General features: G+C 39.1%; 1 protein-coding gene across 1 annotated transcript; it reads right to left on the bottom strand.

The window, feature by feature from the left end:
* Positions 1 to 324: 324 nt before the first annotated feature.
* On the bottom strand, positions 325 to 18,645 carry gpc2 (glypican 2). The gene is made up of 11 exons (XM_038297653.1): positions 18,228 to 18,645; positions 16,797 to 16,955; positions 14,417 to 14,551; positions 13,334 to 13,509; positions 13,143 to 13,223; positions 12,355 to 12,520; positions 9,308 to 9,438; positions 6,959 to 7,105; positions 5,451 to 5,587; positions 1,955 to 2,127; positions 325 to 1,197 (listed from the first exon to the last, which is right to left on the bottom strand). The coding sequence occupies exons 1-11, from the start codon at positions 18,391 to 18,393 to the stop codon at positions 920 to 922; spliced, it is 1,749 nt and encodes a 582-aa protein (XP_038153581.1). The 5' UTR covers positions 18,394 to 18,645; the 3' UTR covers positions 325 to 919.
* Positions 18,646 to 19,398: the final 753 nt, after the last annotated feature.

The following is a 19,398-nucleotide window of genomic DNA, read 5'->3' as shown; positions in this document are numbered from 1 at the left end:
AGAAAAGGGTTGCATTAAAATGACCCTTAGAGATCAAACCTGAAAACAGTAGATAGTTTGAAAAGTCAGAAAAACTCCCACAAAAACACTCCCCTTCATTTGGGTCAGATTAAACCAAAATTATTATGGTAACTATATTCTAAGACCATGAAAGCTCAATTCATGTTGACTTTTCTTTTTTTTTTCCCCACAAAAATTAGACAAACATGTTTTACAAAAACTAAAAACACAAACATTGCTTTTAAACTCAGATATAAACAATATTTTACAATTAAATAAAAAGCAGGTTTAACACTTTACATTCAAAATCAGTCCATTGTTTGGTTTTCAAGGTGATGTGTTTGTGTTTATTTGTACTATCTAGTTGAACAAGTTCATTAAAGCCATCTGTCAGACACACCAAAAAAATTAGTAAGCTCAATGTCAAACTAAGGAAGAAAAGCAGCAGATAGATGTCCTTAGTTTGACTCATCTTTTTGCCAAAACACAGTTAATTAATGACATCCCTAATCTCTACATCACAGACGTGACTATCCACTGTCTCAAACACGCAAAAAAAAAAGGTGCTAATTCACTTGACATGAAACAATAAAAAAAATATTTTGACTTTCAGTAAAAAATACACAATTCAGCATCAAACTCCAACAGGTCAAAATCTCACAAATGGCACTTGAAACATAGTTTAACTTTTTTCTCTTTGCCTCAAAATTGGGGAAAGTTTACCTTTGTTGATTGGGGGGAAATATTTCCTTTTTTATTTATTTTGTGCGGTTTAAATTATTGCTAATTTAGCCTGGTTTTGTTCTTTTTTTTTTACTGGTGTACCCAAATGGAATGGCTTTAGTAATTCTTCAGAATGTGCTTAAAACGGCAGCATAGCAAACACCTCTCTATAAAACCACCAGATTGTAACAGCCAGCTATCTCCACAAGAGGGCGACATAGATCACAAACTGAGAGGACAACAAGGGAAGAAGGCCGGAGGTGTGCAGCTTGGCAGAGGATCGCACGCGGCCGTGGCCATTGTTTCTGCTCCACTTGGACCCGTTTTTCTCGCGGCCTCGTGGAGGCTTGGCCGGGTTGGAGACGGGGTTATGTGGAGGTTTGCTGTATGGAGGAGAGTATGGGCCATAACCCGGCCAATCATCACTGTACCTCTCACCCTGATCTCCACCCCCTGAGCCACTGCCATCCTCACCTAAAACAAGGAAATAAAAACATGCAATCATGTTTTATCAATAAAACAAACCATTTCTTAGTAATTCTGGATATTGATATGTACCAGAATGCATACAGACTTGATTTTATTAACAACAGTACCCCTTGCATTAATTAAGCAACATAAATACTATTTGATGTTACAACCTGAATCATGAAATTATTACTTTAGATTTTAGATGACAGATTAAAAATGTGCACAACTTGGAAGCGCAAGGAAAAGGAAACATGCTTTTAATTTTGTTTAAAAATAAAGAATGTGATGCAAGAAAACGATTATGAGCTCTGCAAGTTTGGATTTTTATAAAGTGAGAAGAAAGCCTCTGGTTCTATTAATTTTACTGAGGAAAATTCAAGGTCACATCAAATGTGAAAGTAGAAAGGACTGAACTTTCTGTTCAATGCACAAAAAGCAGCATGTTTAAAAAAAACTAGAGCAGCACATTATCCTGGAAAAACAGCATTATTCTAAAAAAGAAAAAAAAATTGACATGGCAGCGCTGTTAATGAGAAGATGGATGGAACTAAATACAGACGTATCTGTTAGAAGCTGTAAAATCATTAAATACTGCCTTCCAGCAGCATATTACTAAATTGAAAGGCACAGATCTATATGGTTTCTATATGTTCAAACCTGTTGATCTGATACACAAACTTCCAATGTAGTGCACTCAATGTTTGAGCTGCAGTGTGATTAAAATGCTGAATGCTGCAAGGTAGTTTATAACTGAACCCACTGTCTATGAAGTTCATGTCCTGTCCGCGTTCAGCATGCTTCAGTTTGTTGGTCATGACCCTCAGATCCATGATCAGCTGTTTGGTCTTCACATCTGGACGGGAAATGTCCACTTCCACCTCTGGGTTGTTTATTTGGCTGGTGAGCCCGTCGCCGGTAACATCCGGGAGGTACCTGGACACAAAGAATCATATACATCTCAAAGCTCTTTAGTCAGCTGAAGGACTGCCATTATAAATGAAAGAAAATTTAAAAGTTTGATAACTGTGACTGGCTGCTCAGTGATGCAGTGGGTAGCACCATCGCCTTGCCTTTTGTCAGCTATTAAAACTAAATGCACTAAACTCCACTCTTGGAGAATTTTACATCAAAGCAGTTCCAGTTTAGACTACCACTGGTGATAAAAAGGGACTGTTATGTGGTTTTATTTTATTCTTTTAAGCAAAGAATGGTTTTGGTGGAAGAAAACCACTGAGCCATCTGAATGCCACATCATTAAGCAACTTAAAATGTCAGTTTAGTGAAATGTTAGGTGCATTTTTGTATTGTTTGGATCCCAATAAAGCTCATGTTTGGAGAGAGACTCAGACCAGTTTAATGCTCAATAATTAATCCATATGTTCTGCAAAGCAGACAAATAAATAACTAACTTAATTGGAAAAATAAGTCCCACTTCCCAGCCACATCATCCAGCATTTGGTATGCTGAGGTGAGTGAATCTTCGTCAGTGCTCATACAGGGTGGCATGAAATACACTTACATCAGGATCAGGCCATTTACATTATGCTCATGTGTTGCACATAATTGAAAAAATCCATCTCCGGCAGCCTGAGATGAAAATACTTTCTCATAATATTCAGATCTGTAGAAAAGGGGGGACTGGAGTATTGTTTACTGAAAACAACATTTCTTGGATCTTCATTAAAGCTCAGGGCAGATATATGCAGTAGTCTAACAGCTGTTTAGAAAAATCTAATCAAATACCAACAAACAGGCAGCTGACAGACCGGGATGTTCGAAAAATGCAAACATTTGCAAAAAACTCATAAGATTGACGACATGTGAACTAAAAAAAAAAAAAGAGAGAGAGAGAGAACTGAGACCACTGCTCTGACAAGTTCGGACTGAGCTTGGATCAGTTAACCGTGCGGACCTCGGTTCCTTGAGACCCCTTACACATCACGCTATCACGGTTCCTCGCCTCTAGGTGACGATCTATGGTACTACTGCTCTCTAGAGGACAACAAGCAAATCAACATGGCGGCGCCCGTAACATTCAGGTAGTTTGGTTATAAATGTGATTTGGTTTGGTTATGATACCGTGCTCGGCCCAATCTTGGCACGGTTTCAAAAAGGTAGCATAAATGGAGCTGTTGTTTGGCATGTAAATTTTTAGGGTCATCTGAAACATTTGGCTGAACAAAGAAGCATAAACAGAAGTAAGAACATAAATAAGTAAATATAAAAGCTAGGTTTTCTCATGCTTGAATAAAAAGCAACACCAGGTGATCTGGCTGCTTGTCCAGGTTCTGATTAAAGGGGCTAATTTTGATGTATTCTTACTCTCTTTGTTGCTAAATGAAGCTGTATGAATACAGACGGTATTTTCTTCTTTCTTCTTCTCAGAAACTGAACTAAATGTCTTATAAAGTCAAACCTGCTACCTAGGCTGAATCTGTGGGCATAAAACCAGGCTGCCTGCAGAGAGCATGTGGGTGACTGGTGCAGGCTAAATAAAATACAGGTGCTGGTCATAAAATTAGAATATCATGAAAAAGTAGATTGATTTCAGTAATTCCATTTAAAAAGTGAAACTTGTATATTATATTCATACATTACATACAAACTCATATATTTCAGATGTTTATTTTGTTTAATTTTGATGATTACAAATGACAACAAATGAAAATCTCAAATTCATCATATCAGAAAATTAGAATATTACTGAAGACCAATAAAAACAAAGGATTTATAGAAATGTTGGCCAACTGAAAAGTATGAACATGAAAAGTATGAGCATGTACAGCACTCAGTATTTAGTTGGGCCTCCTTTGGCCTGTATTACTGCAGCAATGCGGCGTGGCATGGAGTCGATCAGTCTGTGGCACTGCTCAGGTGTTATGATAGCCCAGGTTGCTCTAATAGTGGCTTTTAGCTCTTCTGAATTGTTGGGTCTGGTGTATTGCATCTTCTTCTTCACAATACCCCATAGATTTTCTATGGGGTTAAGGTCAGGAGAGTTTGCTGGCCAATTAAGAACAGGGATACCATGGTCCTTCAACCAGGTACTGGTAGCTTTGGCACTGTGTGCAGGTGCCAAGTCCTGTTGGAAAATGAAATCTGCATCTCCAAAAAGTTGGTCAGCTGCAGGAAGCATGAAGTGCTCTAAAACTTCCTGGTATGTGGCTGCGTTGACCCTGGACCTCAGAAAACACAATGGACCAACACCAGCAGATGACATGGCACCCCAAACCATCACTGACTGTGGAAACTTTACACTGGACTTCAAGCAACGTGGATGAAGTGCCTCTCTTCTTTTCCTCCAGACTCTGGGACCTTGATTTCCAAAGGAAATGCAAAATTTACTTTCATCAGAGAACATGACTTTGGACCACTCACCAGCAGTCCAGTCCTGTTTCTCTTTAGCCCAGGCAAGACGCTTCTGACGCTGTCTGTGGTTCAAGAGTGGCTTGACACAAGGAATGCGACAGCAGAAACCCATGTCTTTCATACGTCTGTGTGTGGTGGTTCTTGAAGCACTCACTCCAGCTGCAGTCCACTCTTTGTGAATCTCCCCCACATTTTTGAAGGGGTTTTGTTTCACAATCCTCTCCAGGGTGCGGTTATCTCTCTTGCTTGTACACTTTTTTCGACCACATCTTTTCCTTCCCTTCGCCTCTCTATTAATGTGCTTGGACACTGAGCTCTGTGAACAGCCAGCCTCTTTAGCGATGACCTTTTGTGTCTTGCCCTCCTTGTGCAAGGTGTCGATGGTCGTCTTTTGGACAACTGTCAAGTCAGCAGTCTTCCCCATGATTGTGTAGCCTATAGAACTAGACTGAAAGACCATTTAAAGGCTTTTGCAGGTGGTTTGAGTTAATTAGCTGATTAGAGTGTGGCACCAGGGGCCATCAATTTTGAACCTTTTCACAATATTCTAATTTTCTGATATGATGAATTTGAGATTTTCATTTGTTGTCATTTGTAATCATCAAAATTAAACAAAATAAACATCTGAAATATATGAGTTTGTATGTAATGTATGAATATAATATACAAGTTTCACTTTTTAAATGGAATTACTGAAATCAATCTACTTTTTCATGATATTCTAATTTTATGACCAGCACCTGTACATTCTCTTCCATCTGTTGCACCTCTCCACCTCTGCGCCGATATTCCCTCGCTCTTCTCTCTTCTCCTTTGCCTATTTCTGAAAGCCTCCCTGACCACCCCACCTTCATCACCTCCAGTCGCTTTCCTCTGATCTGGCTCACCTCCCCCGGGTCTGCCCGTTCCAGCAGCGGTCCTCATTAGTGACGTCGGCCGCCATCCTCTCATCGTTGCAGATGGTGTGTGGGAGAGACACCCAGAAGCCTCGCATGGGCCTCAGTCGCTCCTTCAGCTCAGTAACCTTTGTGGAGGTGGGAGGAAACTGGGAATGATTCAGACTCGTTTTTGAAGCATCATTCTTTGTTCAGCTGGCTGGACAAACCATGTTAGGTACTGATGGTGGGCAATGTGAAAAGCAGACCTGGCACTGTTTCTGATTAGACCACACAGGCGTTCTTGGAGCTCTATTCAATATACTAACACTTCAGTCCTGGTCCTCCTCTTGTACATCTTTTTGTTTGAGCCCTTCTGTTCTGAGGATCAGTATGTTTCCAAAGAAACACATTTATCTTATTTTCCCTTTTTTTAAATGTACTATTTGTATTTATTACTAATATAATATCCTTTTTTTTCTAGATAAAGCGTTGATTATTGTAGTTTTACTTATGAACAAATGTGCAGTACATTACATTTACATTGAACTTTAGGTGTCTATACAACCATGAACTATAATCCACTTCATGGGGTGTTTATGAGAAAGAAAAAAAAAAACATTTGTGTATAATAAGGATTAATAATGTTTTTTTTTATCATTCTATTTGCTCATTAATTTTTCAAAGAGACAATTAAGGCATGAAGCTATACTGAGATTAAATTACACACAGGTGGACTAACTACGTGAGAAGTGAAGGCATTTCACATCTTGCCAAATGCTTTCAACAGTTTGGAACCAATCGGACCACTATGGATGTGATGCATCTTTAAAAATAAAAAGAAGTTCTTCCACTAACCTGTTGATGAATTTTCAATGACATAAACGGCTCTTTAAGGACGTAATAAAGGGCATAGGTGAGACATTGTCCCATTGTGGCTGCAATTTTGACTATTATGGCTACAGATAAGCGCAGTTGCATTATGAGCCCGCCTCCTTTGCTGTGATTGGCCCAGCCTGTTTTACACCAGAGAGTATTGAGCCTTACCAAACTGACTTATATGCTGTCAGTCAGTCTGATTTGATACAAGGGTTTAATTGGGATATATTAGACTTGAAAGACCTAAAAATCTGAACACAGCAATGATATGTTTATATGTAGAAAATATTGCAAACTAAATTTTTCTTTTGTTTGTGTACACTAATACTAAGTGCCATTTTTTTGTGTTTTGGTGACGGCCATTAAATCCTGTCAAATTTGTGGTTTTAATGTTAAAAAATATGAAAAAGTTCAAGGTGCATAAAGTGAAGCTGCTGTTTCTGATTTCCTTGTTTCATAACCCAACATAAGTGTGACTAAATAATGCTAAATAAACATAAACAACAACAGGTTTTTGCTCCAACCCAACAGGTTTTTTGCATTCTGAGCATATTGGCTAAATCCAGTGTATATTGGTTAGATCTGCTGCTTGAATATAGCAATAGTTTAGTCTCTGCTTCATTCCTTTTTTTCCCACCCACCAGCCGGTCCAAGTTGGTGCCTGCAGCTGTGGTTGGTTTCTCCTCGGGGGTGTAGGTGCGGAAGGGCTTCCTGTTGCCCCCTGACTCATTGGGTGAACGCTTGTTCCGTGCTGGAGCTGGTCGGGGATTTCCACAACCTTGGAACACCTTAAAGAAATAATGAAATGATCAGAATACATGCACATACAATGAGTTTTTTTTATTTCCTTCTTCTGCAAGGCCATGTAATACAATTCCTATATTTAGGCCTTTACAATGCATTGCTTGGTTGCTCAGGCTAACACAGTCCCTTAACTCAAGCTTTTTACTTACATTCATTTACATTACACACCAGCAGAGAAGGCAACCCAACTCCTGCTGAGGGGAAGCTTTTTACTGGTTGAAAATTTGAAAAACTGTGTGGGCTCTGACTTTCCCAAAGTATCATTTAATCAAAATGCAACATCAGTCCTTGAAGTTCACCCACATACAACAAATAAGAGAAAAAAAAAACGTTGATCTTTTTTGAAAATAAAGAAGACCCTGAAGTTTCAGTCATGTCTTGGCATTTAAGCAAACATAATTTTATATTAATATGCATAACAACAGCTGTTACTTTAAACCTAGCAAAATTATTAGGTGACATAATTTATGCAAGGAAGGAGAGGATATTGACATATCTTAAAATATTGTTGCCTTCTGCCGAATCTGAACCAGAAATGAGGCTGAGGCTGTATTTTTCTGTTCAAACGGGTTGATCATAGACTCCATTTTGAAATTAGCAGAGAGCAATAATCATTGCATTAAACTTCATTTGGGATCCAAACCCAATAAGTTTTGAGGACACAGAAACTCTTCCCCCAAACACCGGACGTCATTTAGATGTTGGGTTTTAGGCTAAATCTTGTCTGTCCTTCATAGTCTTTATTTAGTCCAAAAATAGTTGTAGAAACTTGGGCTTTGTTTGGTTGGTCTGATTTAGCCCCACTTTAGTCCAATAATAGAGCTGATCTGGAAATTACCGCTTTTCACTTTTCAACCAAATTTACACGTAATTTGGACGTCAGTCATGTTTTCGACCAGTCTTTGCTCTGTGGGTGAGAAGTATTTAGCCCTATTTTCATTGCTCCAAGTTTTTTTTTTTCTTTCTAAAAACAAAAAAACAAAGAACAAGATTGCTGCCCAAAGTGGAGACAGCTGGAGATTTCACCTGGAGATTTCCCACTGAGCAAAAATTAGTTAAAAGACATTGAAAAGACGACATTATTTACATCCTAATCACGTCTACATTAGGTTGAAAAGTAAAAGGTGAAAAGCTGTTATTTTCAGATTGAGGTTGGAAAGACGTTGAAAACTTTATTGGACTAAAGTGGGACAAAATCAGAACAAACAAACACAGTCCAATTTTCAACAACTATTTTTTCGACTAAATAAGCTTATGACGGACCAGATTTAGCCTACCGGTAAAAACAAAACGTCAAAATCAATGTTTCCCAAACAGGGATACGCGGACGCATTCCAAGGGGTACATGAAAATATTTTATTTCACAAGTATTAAAATAAAATAGGGTTGGAATCTGTTTTGCATTGAATAGAAAATTAAACAAGCTTTTATCAACCAAAAAGTAAGTTATTCTTTGAGTTCCCCTGCAGCTTTGACACACATCTAAACCAAGCAGAGGAACAAACTGGATGCAGAGAACAGCCTGGTATCTGCTGTTTTTCAAACTGAGCTATCGGAGCATATTAAAGCAGCTCAGGTGTCTTGATGAAAACAAAGTAAAACTAATTAAGTCAGTGTTTTTTTTTTCCCAATTCATCAAGTTTAAATGTGATTATAAGGGAGTTACTCAGAGGAGCACAGTACAGGTTTATAATATCATTTTATTTTGCATTTATTTAGATTCCTTACTGAATTCCAGGCAACATATTTATGTGTTTTGTTCTGTTTTTTTAGATGGAAAAAATAAAATTGTAAAAATTAAATGCTCAAATTAAAAGATTAAGTAAAATTGTTTTTATTTCAGTTATTGCACATTCCACCTTTGGACAACCATAATTACTTTTGACCGGGAGTGGTACTCATGATAATACAAAATTCCCAAAGGGGAACACAAGGCAAAAAGGTTGGCAAACACTGGTTTAAATGACATCTGGTGTTTGCCAGGCCAGTACTGTACTTGCACATCTTTTTAGATATAGAAAGCAGTTTACAAATAAAAATGTACTGGTAAATTTCAATTTGTTGCTTACTTTATATTAATTATAATTAATTTGTTGGGGGGTAAGGAAGGCGTAACACTTGCTCACCACAGTTCTATGTTAATGCATCTATTCATGCAATCATCTGTCAGGTCTGTTTCTCCTTACCTTGCTGGAGATGCTCACACTGTTCTCCTGCATGTGCATGATGGCCTCCGACACTTTTACAGAAATAGAATCAGCTGCAAGCTCAAAGTTAAACGGCCCCTCCAGCTTCTCAGAGACCAGATAGAGAGCATCTGGAAGAGAGAGAGAGGGAAGTTCCCAATGACTCAACAGTGGGGTGTTCCAGTAAAATCATATAGCTTTAGGAGGTTTTTTGGTCAAACTGCAATCATATAAAGAGGAGGATAAAAAACAAGGTTGAGAGCAATGATATGGAATACCTAAAATGAATTGGAGTGGTTTTTAATACGAATCAAGGATGAGGGCTCATATATAGCTATGATGAAAGTGAAAGGGAAACGCAGCAGGACAGATCAGCTGAGCAGAGAGGCATGAATGATTAATGGAGGAATTTATTAGGGTGAAGAGAAAGGGGAAATAAATGAGTGTCAAGGGCAAAATAAAAGACTTCTAGCTTTTGGTCTGTCCACTATAATTATGTTAATGAATCGGAAAGCTGCTGGAAGTAATTTGACTGCTGACAGTTTCCATTGTAGGGACACTAAGTTGTGAAAGCTTAAGCTGAAATCCATAATCTGCCTCACCTAGAAACCTAAAATACAGCTGAGGTCAGAGTTCAGCGAACAGCCAGACGAGGCCTGAATGCTCACATGAATTCATCACGTCCAAGTAAATTTGCCAGCATTTGCAGTGGTATAGTAATTGAAAAACTTTGTAAGCAGAGCAGAGTTATTATTGGAGAGCTAAACCTCTGAAGATGCGTGTTCTAATCGAGAAGATACTAGACATCGACTGCAATCAGCCATCAATCCCAGCACACTGAAATTCATTTAAAAGAGGTTTTAAATCAACTTCTAAATGGTAATCAAACGATATCTTCTGTTAAAAAAAAGTTTCAAAAGAAATGCACACTTAAAAATTTATATCAAATGAAGTTGTAGGCTTTGGATGCCATTTTTTAATAAAATACAGCTGACATATGTTCTATTATAATCACTCTGGGGTACCCGCCCTCTGGCTCTTTACCATCTCATATCCTTACTTTGACTAATTAAACTGTAGTTTGTATTTTGAAAATGTTGAAGTGAAAAAAAAATGTTTTGCAAATTTATAAAAAGTAAAAGTGTACCCTGCCTTTCGGGCAATGGACTGCTGGAGATAAGCAGCAGCTTCATTGCAACCTGACAGATTAGGCGGGAGAAGATGGGTGGATGGAGATGGATAAAATAAACATGTTTTGTCATGATCTGCTGTAGCTGGCCTTAATTACTCATGCCTTTCACCTGCTTCACTCTTTCCAGCTCCTAATCATCACTCATCCCATCCACCTGCCAGTTTCCCTTATATTTGGCTCAGTTCCAGCTATCATGGCCAGATCATTAGATGTTGTTTTCTGTTCAGTCTTCTCAGTTCTGTTTATTCTAAGGTTCCTGTCCTGGATCCTGGCAGCCAGTGGAAAGGGGGTTTTGTGTCCTTCTCGTCTCCTGATTGTCCACTGCTCCTCCCCTGCTGAGTCCTATGGGTTTTTGGCTCTATACGCGGGGAGGTTCAGTTTTTATCCCAGTAAGCCTGGCTCCAAGGTGGAGACCAGTTTAAAGGTCCTGCATCAAGTTCTGGTTCCACGTCCTGTCTTGGCTACCCTTTTCCACTGAGCATGCTCATCTGCACCTGATCCTTTTTGCACGTGTGCTTGTCCACCTGGTCACACTTCTGGACTCCAAACCTGCCTGGGAGCTCTAGAATGTCTGGATCCTGCCTGTTCTGTCTGTTCTGAATCCCTGTCCAGGATCAGCTTCCTGTAAGTTCTCTGGGGCTGCTGCACCGGGGACACTCAGTGACGCATGCCGCATCTGCCTTCAGTCCAGCGGCCGGATTGCGCCCCTTTCCAGGGAGATAGACTGAACTGTTGAACCAGGTAAGTGACTCACTGAGATCATCTTCTGTCAGATGATCGTGGTCACTTACCTGTGTTTCTCCCACCAGAGTGTCTGAGATTGGGCGGTGCCCCGCCCCCCTCCTGCAGCAGCCGAGAGTCGCAGCTCCACTTTAGTGTCAGTTAGTTGTACGTTTTTATACTAATAAATGTTTTGAACTTTCCTACTGACTGTCTCACATTGAATACTGGGTCCATCTGTCCCGTTTTATGACAGTTTACATGAATATTCACACCATTTAGTATAATATCAAAACTTGGACTGTGGTTTCTCCAATCTCCATCTGTAGTCAGGTTATTTGACTGAACATGACTGTGGTGAACTAATCAATAGTAGATGTCATGGTTGGCCTTTTACACCAGAATGGAAACCAAGCAAAAGGTCAAAGGAAATGTCTGCAGACCGCCAACACTGGATGTGTGGAGGCCCAAATCTGGATACAGAAAACCACATGCCAGCGTTTATCATCCCAAAAAAACGTTGTGGTCTCTATTGGGGATGCAACACATTCTGGACTCAAGACCTTCCCTAGAAATGTTCGATTCGCAAAACTGAGGCTATTCTAAGGAGAAGGACCTTAATAAGAGAGGTGACCTCAACTCAGCATTCACTGAGAGGAAGCTCTGAATGATCCTTGTGGTGATAGAAGAACCATCCAAGAGGTCGGTGCCTTCCACCAATCAGATCGATGCAAGAGAGCAGCCTGTTAACATGTTCTAACACAAGCAGAACAGAGTTATGTGCTCTGACTAAACTAAAACAAATATTCTATCTTAATTCCAACCTACATGTCTTCAGAAAAAAAGCTATGCACAAAATATAGCTAATAGCATCGCTACTGTGTAGCATAGTGGTGAGACCACCGTGTTATGGGAATTATTTTCCACTGGGAGACTAATGTGCATGTGCATTCAACCCAAATGCGCTGGAGGTGATTAGCAGAGAAGAATATAGAACAAAATACCCTCAAAACTAATTTTAATGCTTACAGAGCAAAGTGTGTCATATACAAAAAATGTAGAATAACCCTGGATCCTTGAAATCCTCTTCAAAAATACATTTGGGGAAAAAAACACATGTACGGCGTATACCCACCTATGAAATTGTTCCACTCTGCCTCCAGCTCAGCCTGATTGGCCAAGCAGCCCTTCATCACGTTGAGGCACAGTGAGTGGCAAGGCCGCAGAAAAGGCAATCCTCTGCACAGGGGGCAGTACCACTGACGCATGAGGCCCCGCACACACTCTGAATCTGCTGTCAACTGGAACACGGAGCAGGGCAAAGACCGACAAAACAAACTGGATCAACAGAGCAAACTAAACACAATGAGCTGATTGACGCCTCCAAAGGGAGACTCGCCTCAGAAACAAACTTTAATATAAATCAGTTTTCAGTCAGACAGCAACAGCTGGGGATGTAAGTTCGTTTTCTGCAGTTATTTACCTTTAATTCTGATTTTATCACTAGATTTTTTTTCTGTATTACATATTGGATTTCCTCTATATTTTACAAATTATTGTTTGTCTAGATCAGTGGTTTCTTGTTAACCATCACAATCATAATGAGTGACTAAAACGTCATTGTTCTTAGAGTTTAATATCCCTTTATAACTGTAGTGCTTACTTTCCTTTTTCATTGACAAGGAATAATGATCACTTCTTCTAGAATTTTAAATACAAATAGAAAAAAAAAGACTAAATTGTTTTTTTTTTTCTTTAGAAAGCCAATCTCTTTAATTGTAACACTGAAGGACGAAGCCCTTTCAGAAGGAGGTATAGTTAGAAATAAATGTTTTTCTCGATGCTATGATTGAGATTACATAATAAACTGCCACCGCATTTACCGGGGAAAAATAATCTGGGATTAAAAACGGAACCACTGACCTTTGTGGCAGTATTCACAAAATCCCGTCCAAAAGCCAGGCCCTGAGATAAAGTTCTGGCAGCTATGAAAGCTCTGGACACCTGAAAGCAAACAAAATATCATCAAATCAAACAAATAAGTGCCCAATATTTACTTTTTTTTATTTTACAGTTCTGATATTTTGGGCTTTATAGTTACTTTGTACACACACCTGCACTCGAAGTTTGCGAGGCACGTCTCCAAAGGGCTGCAGCTGCTCAGCGTGTTTGCTGACACATTCCAGGTAATCGTCGCTGAACTGATACTGGGGGTTGACCAGTGAGAAGACTCGCTCCACCACTCCGGACCAGAAGTCTGAGAAGACCTCTGTCAGACTCACGCTACCCCCTGAGGATACAAAGGGTAACAAAAACAAATAAATAATGGAAAATATCAGATTAAAAATTCACAAACTAGGGAATATTTTATTAAATGTTTGGCTTTTCTTATTCGTACTTTTGCTTTTCTTCTCCAGTCTGTCTATTAAAAGGTTATACCTTTGTAGTTACCTATTCTCTTTTCTGATGAACTACACATTAAACAACTTTGAGAATAAGTTATATAACTTCGTTGAGGAGTCACATTAATCCACTGCCAGCAAATAGTGACTGAATTAAGACGTTAATGACAAACTGAATTAATTCTAATGCATTTAAAAAGACTTAACAAAATGTTGTTCTTGTGCAAAACCATGCAAAATATAATTTAGACAGAGCTCATTATATGAGAAATATTAAATCATTGTAAATATTTGTTGTTTTTGTATACAGACTATAATATGGCATGACATGCGGTCTGCTTGGGACACTCGTCGGTATCCTCACAGAATGAGTCTGCGGCTGTGGCTGTACAATCTGCAGTCGGGAGCCTCAAATGAGCCAAACACGCTGCTTGGCAAACACAGACAGGTTGACTAAGCAAGCGACAGCCTGCAGACGGACTCGCCAGCTAACGGCTGTCGTGCCAAAACAGAGCGATACGGCCCAGAATTAGAAACAGTCTGGCATCTGTGGGAATCCAATTTTCCTCCCTTTCTTTTCCTCCCCATTCCACTTGGCATACCAGCACTCCTCAAAAATATTTGAAAAACCTGGTTCTTTACTGCTGCTTACTGAGTCTGAAGATTTAATAAAGCATCAGAATTATTTCTCTGAATATTGCTCCTGCTATCTTTAGCATGTCTGTTTGTTTTGTGTTTTTAAGATAATTTCCCAGGATGTTGTGAATATATCAGACTGAGGGTGATCAAACCAACCGGAATAATATCTCCGAAGCTCCAGGAACAGCTCCTGGAAGATGTGTGTGTTCTGGGTGAAGAGCCGGCCATAGGTCTTGGTAAACATCTGGTTCATAGACTTCTCAGAAAGGTCTATAAGCTCTCTGAAGAACTCTGCACAGACAAAGGAGGATTAAATATGATGAAACTCTCATTTCCCTTTTATTATACTACATTATAGTTATGTTTCTGTGTAGGCGGTCTATCACACCCTCTCTCTGCCACAGGATTATCAGCTTACAGGGACATCAGATCCTGCACTGCAGTAAATAACAGAGCGTACTCTATTAAAAACCTGCCTTCAAGACTCATATCCAGTCTCCCACTTCTTGAGCTTCTTGATATGACTCATCAGACATTATATAAAAGTATGAAGGTTTAAAAAAAAAAAAAAAAAGGTGATAGCAGTCGATGTCAGGTAGGAGGAGAAGTGTAAATTCAGCTGGTGAGCAGAAACCTGCCGCATTGAAATATGAATCCATGGCTACATTCTCCTTAATGTAGGAACTCATTAGAGCTGTTTCCAGATGTCTAAAGGGGATAATTAACAAATTTCACTCATGAGGGTCGGTTTATAGGACGTGGTTGGGAGTTTTCAGAAGGAAGTTGGCTGGTTAACACGTGTCCTGGTGAGGTCATTGCGGTTCACTAAAAAGAATTTTCCATTTACAAGAGAAAAACTGCAATGGGGGTGGAAAAAAAGGATTTTTATTAGATGTAATAAGAGATGGTCAGAACCCAAACTGTGCTGATTAGAGTCCTGATAGGTATATAGCTCACATGTAGTGATTTAATAGGGATCTGTTTGTTCTTTAAATGAATTTTAAAATCCAGTTAGGTTTTCATGGAAAGGGTTTTCTAGATAACCTTTATTGTATATATATATATGGAGCTAGATCGGTCTCAATATTCACAAATACACATATGTGATTCATACATGCACAGGACAAGATCCACACATGCATAGCATGATTCACAAAAGCACAAAATAAAAATCCACACACACAAAGGACAAAGGTATTTCTGGTCCATAAACAATCATAAATTAAATACAAAGTATCAGTGATCTTTAAACTTCTTTGCATTTGTGTGTGGATTTTTGAGACTCCCTTGACGTGCCTCGATACACAAATGCATTTTCTTAAACAGGGGATGGTTTGCCACCAATCATAAAGCTCCCACGTGGGGATGAATTAAACCCTAAATTCCACATACTCCCCTCTGCTCCGATCTAGACCGATCTCCATATATATAAAGTAATTAAAGGGAATTTAAAAAATATGTTCTTAAAGGACTGTACAACCCGTCAAAGATACAAATAAATATATAATTAAATACATCAGATTTCAACAAATACACCCAAGTTATTTAGACAAACTCAGCTTCACACTTAACACAACACAGTCAAATTCAGTTAATCACAGTGCAGTTTTTCAAGTAAGGTAGGCCAAATGTTAGTTTTAACTATTGCTTTGTCAATAATCCTTTATCCAATGCAAGCATGTAGCAACAGTGGAGAGGAGTCCTCCTTTAAAGAGGAAAAAGACTCCAGTAGAACAGGGCCTGGTGTGATTGGCCTTCTGCCACAACTGACTCCTGGTTCGGACGACAAACCACGCAAGAACTGCAACAACAGATAAGATTAACGCTTCTCTGTAGCCCTACCCATGAAAATGTTGGACAAACAAGCTGGTCTTTCCTTTTCAAAATGAAGTGGTAGATGCTCACTTTTTATTTACCGTATATCTAACCTGCTAATTTCTTTTTTTTTTTCTTTTTAACTCTAATAACCAAAATATGCAAAAGCAAAAAAAAAAATCTCAATGTATACAACTTTAAATGTCAATATACATCACACTAGTGTTTGCTCTATTACTGTTTTGCTGGTATTGTAGTCTATGATGGTATGACGCAAATAGAAATAAAACAATCAAAGTTAATTTTAATTTTTCCTGGTTTATGCTGATACAAAACACAAAACCTTGGGATTGGTAATATAATGGTGATGAAAAAATGAAAGAAATGCAAGTTTGGATTGGGTTAAATGCAGAGGTACATTTTTTTGGATGTAAGATCAATAAAGTTCAATTATTATTATAATTTCTTATTTTATGCACATTTCTAATAGAATAATTAACAGGATAACAAATGTGTATCTATGCAATCATTGGAGTATTAATTGTATTTGATAACAGAGATATTTTTAAATAATTGAATAGAAGAATAGCTCCTGACCATTTGTTTCCAAAGAAGTCCCAAAAACAAAAAAACACTGGGACAATAGTTTTCCTTCAATCTATCATAAAAGAAACATTTATTGTATTATATTAAATTAAATAATGTTATATTATCCTCTCACCATCAAACCGACGGTGTCTCTGAGTAAAGGTGGTCAAGAGGAACTGGCTGATGTCTTCGATGGCTTTCAGAAAGTCCCTCTCGCTCTGCAGGGACAGCGTCTCCTCCATCTGAGTAGAGCAGCAGGTATAATCCTGAGGACAAAGTCGTAGGTGCTCACCTGTACCAAAGACATCAGGATAAACCATAACATTATCACACTATTAGAGAATTATATGTTTTAACTTTACAACCAGCCAGGTCATTATACTAAAGTAGAAATGCATTATATATAATGACCTGGCTGGTTTTGGGAGGGCGTTTTTGGGGGGAAAACTAAACTCTACTATAAATGTATAGGTTCATTTAATAGGAGAATCTAATTAAAGATAACACTGGGGAAGGAAATTGCAATTTATCTGCATGAATTATTCAAAGTCAATTTTCTCTCTTTGTCAGCTGAGGCCTGCTTGTCTTTCTTCAGGTGTGAAAGCAAGAACAAACCAGGAGGAGGCGAGGACAAAGCACAGTGATCAAAGCCTGGGGAAGCTTTAAATCTTTGGTTGATACGAATATTTGGTGGTTAATGCATTGGAAAGTGTCTTTTCCAACTCCTCCCTGTAGGGCATTCCTCTCCCTCTCTTTTGTTCTCTGTGTGTCTTCCCTTCAGCCCATTCTCATTCCTGTATTTCCATTTCTAAACTGCCTCTCTCTCTCCCAGCCATCTGCTCCCCTGGGCCACGGGACAGCCAGCAAAGGCTCAGGCGGTGATAGCCCAGCACACAAAAATCAATCAATTCAGCAGTTGCCTCACACACCAAGTTCATTTGCCATGAAATAAATACCCTGCAAGCAAACATTTTTTTTTACCCTTAATTAATCATAGAAGCACTTTAATGTCTGCGTGGGAGTAAATCAAAGCAGTGATTTAGATGCATATATTTTTAAAATGCAGACCCCCATCATGTTTTTATTCAAATCTAAAAATAATCCCCTTGTATCTCTTTAACTACTTAATGCAATGTCCATAGCTGATTTCCTGTGATCCACATTAGACATATATCACTCCATGTGGATTATGAGCAGTGAACAGAGCCTGCATGCAGTGGGCCAGAGCAAAGACTAATTAGGGGCGAGGTTCTTTGTTGCACCGGTGTTGGCAATTTGCTCATCCCCTTAATCATCCCATTCAAACCAGCATTAGGGAGGAGGGGGCGGGTAGAAGTTGTTTTAAACAGCGTTGCTTTATCTCTTGAGGGAAACTCATCATGATCCTCTGATGCTCTTTATCTCTGTGAGTTTAGAACCAAAATATTGTCATACTTCCTTACAACTTGGGTTAATTTATTAGGTTTAGGGATCTCTCTCTCTCTCTTTTTCTATATATATGGAATCTAATAGTTGTATTTATTTAAAGGCAAACTAGATGCATCCTTATACTAGTGGGACTTACCGGAGATCTGAGTGACAGGAGCGGTGCTGGTGCTGTAGCCCTTCTCTGAGTACACCTGCCGGCTGTCAGCGCAGCTTCTCCCCGCTGTAGCCGCAGGACTCCGGTTCTCCGACAGCGCAGCGACGGCGCAGAGCCAAACCAACACCCGGGTGTCCATCCTCCTCATAGCGAGGCTCCAAGTAAAAAGAAGCACCCGATGGATGGACCGGTGATGGGGGGGAAAATGAAGGACGGACCCAGATAGATGCAAGCAAAAGTGTAAAAGATCCCAAATAACTAATCTAACACAGTTTTCATTGTGTTTCTAATTAACATCCGGTCTGGTTTTCTTTTTTTTTCTACATGTCTTGTGTTTCCATGGTGTCCTCCTTTATTTTCCTCCCTGGGATACCCGCCGCTGTGCGTAAACACAGAATGAATGAGGATCTCCCTGCTCTGCTTAACCATCCCCTATGACGCGCCATCGCTGTCAAACCCACGGAGTTTAAACACGGTGAAACCGGAAAAGGGATTCCCTTCAAAATAAATCCGGCTGGCTTCAGGCGTTACAGCGCCTGCTATCGGGGCAGGGGCGATCCTAGACTAATCAGGGTCGGAGCTAGATTGGGGGCCAGGGTTGGCCATGGCCACGCTTAGCCAATCATTGGCCACCCCTGTTGCCACCCTACCATTTTTTTCCTCTAATACAGACGGTGGCAGCAGTAATACTCTCAATTGGAATATTCACAGCATTAAAAATGTTTTATGGTTAATTATACACATCTATATACTAGCATCAAAGATGATAAATACAGAATTCATGCTCCTTACAGAACCAAATTGGGGTAAAGAGAAAAATATGTGTCTCCGCAAGTCATCTAGGAGTCTTCAGTGAAATCATAGATAAATAACTATTTTAATAAAAACTTATCAAATAATCAATTTATGCAGATATTAGTGCTTGTAAATATAAATTTTATGCAGAATGTTTATTGACACAAGTATGGCAATGGAAAAGATTTACGCCCCAGAACTCAAAATTGAAAGTTTTATCCACTATACCTTTTATCTAGAAATTACGGGTGTTTAAATATACGGGTCTATTTGTTAGCAAAGGCTGTATGAAAGTATAGTTTGTCTTTATTTAGAAAACGGATGTTTTGCTCGTTCATTTTTCTGTTGAAACAGTGTA

The sequence above is a fragment of the Cyprinodon tularosa genome, unplaced genomic scaffold, assembly GCF_016077235.1.
Source record: "Cyprinodon tularosa strain WSP-4 unplaced genomic scaffold, ASM1607723v1 ctg393, whole genome shotgun sequence".
Taxonomy (NCBI): Eukaryota; Metazoa; Chordata; class Actinopteri; order Cyprinodontiformes; family Cyprinodontidae; genus Cyprinodon; species Cyprinodon tularosa.
This window is presented reverse-complemented; position numbering and strand designations above follow the sequence as displayed.

Excerpts from the sequence above, each read along its gene's own strand:
- gpc2 (XM_038297653.1), bottom strand. The coding sequence starts at position 18,393 with ATGAGGAGGATGGACACCCGGGTGTTGGTTTGGCTCTGCGCCGTCGCT. Across the intron at positions 14,552-16,796 it reads GAGACACCGTCGGTTTGATG|AGTTCTTCAGAGAGCTTATA; the intron begins GTGAGAGGATAA and ends TTGTCTGTGCAG. Across the intron at positions 7,106-9,307 it reads GTGTGAGCATCTCCAGCAAG|GTGTTCCAAGGTTGTGGAAA; the intron begins GTAAGGAGAAAC and ends TATTTCTTTAAG.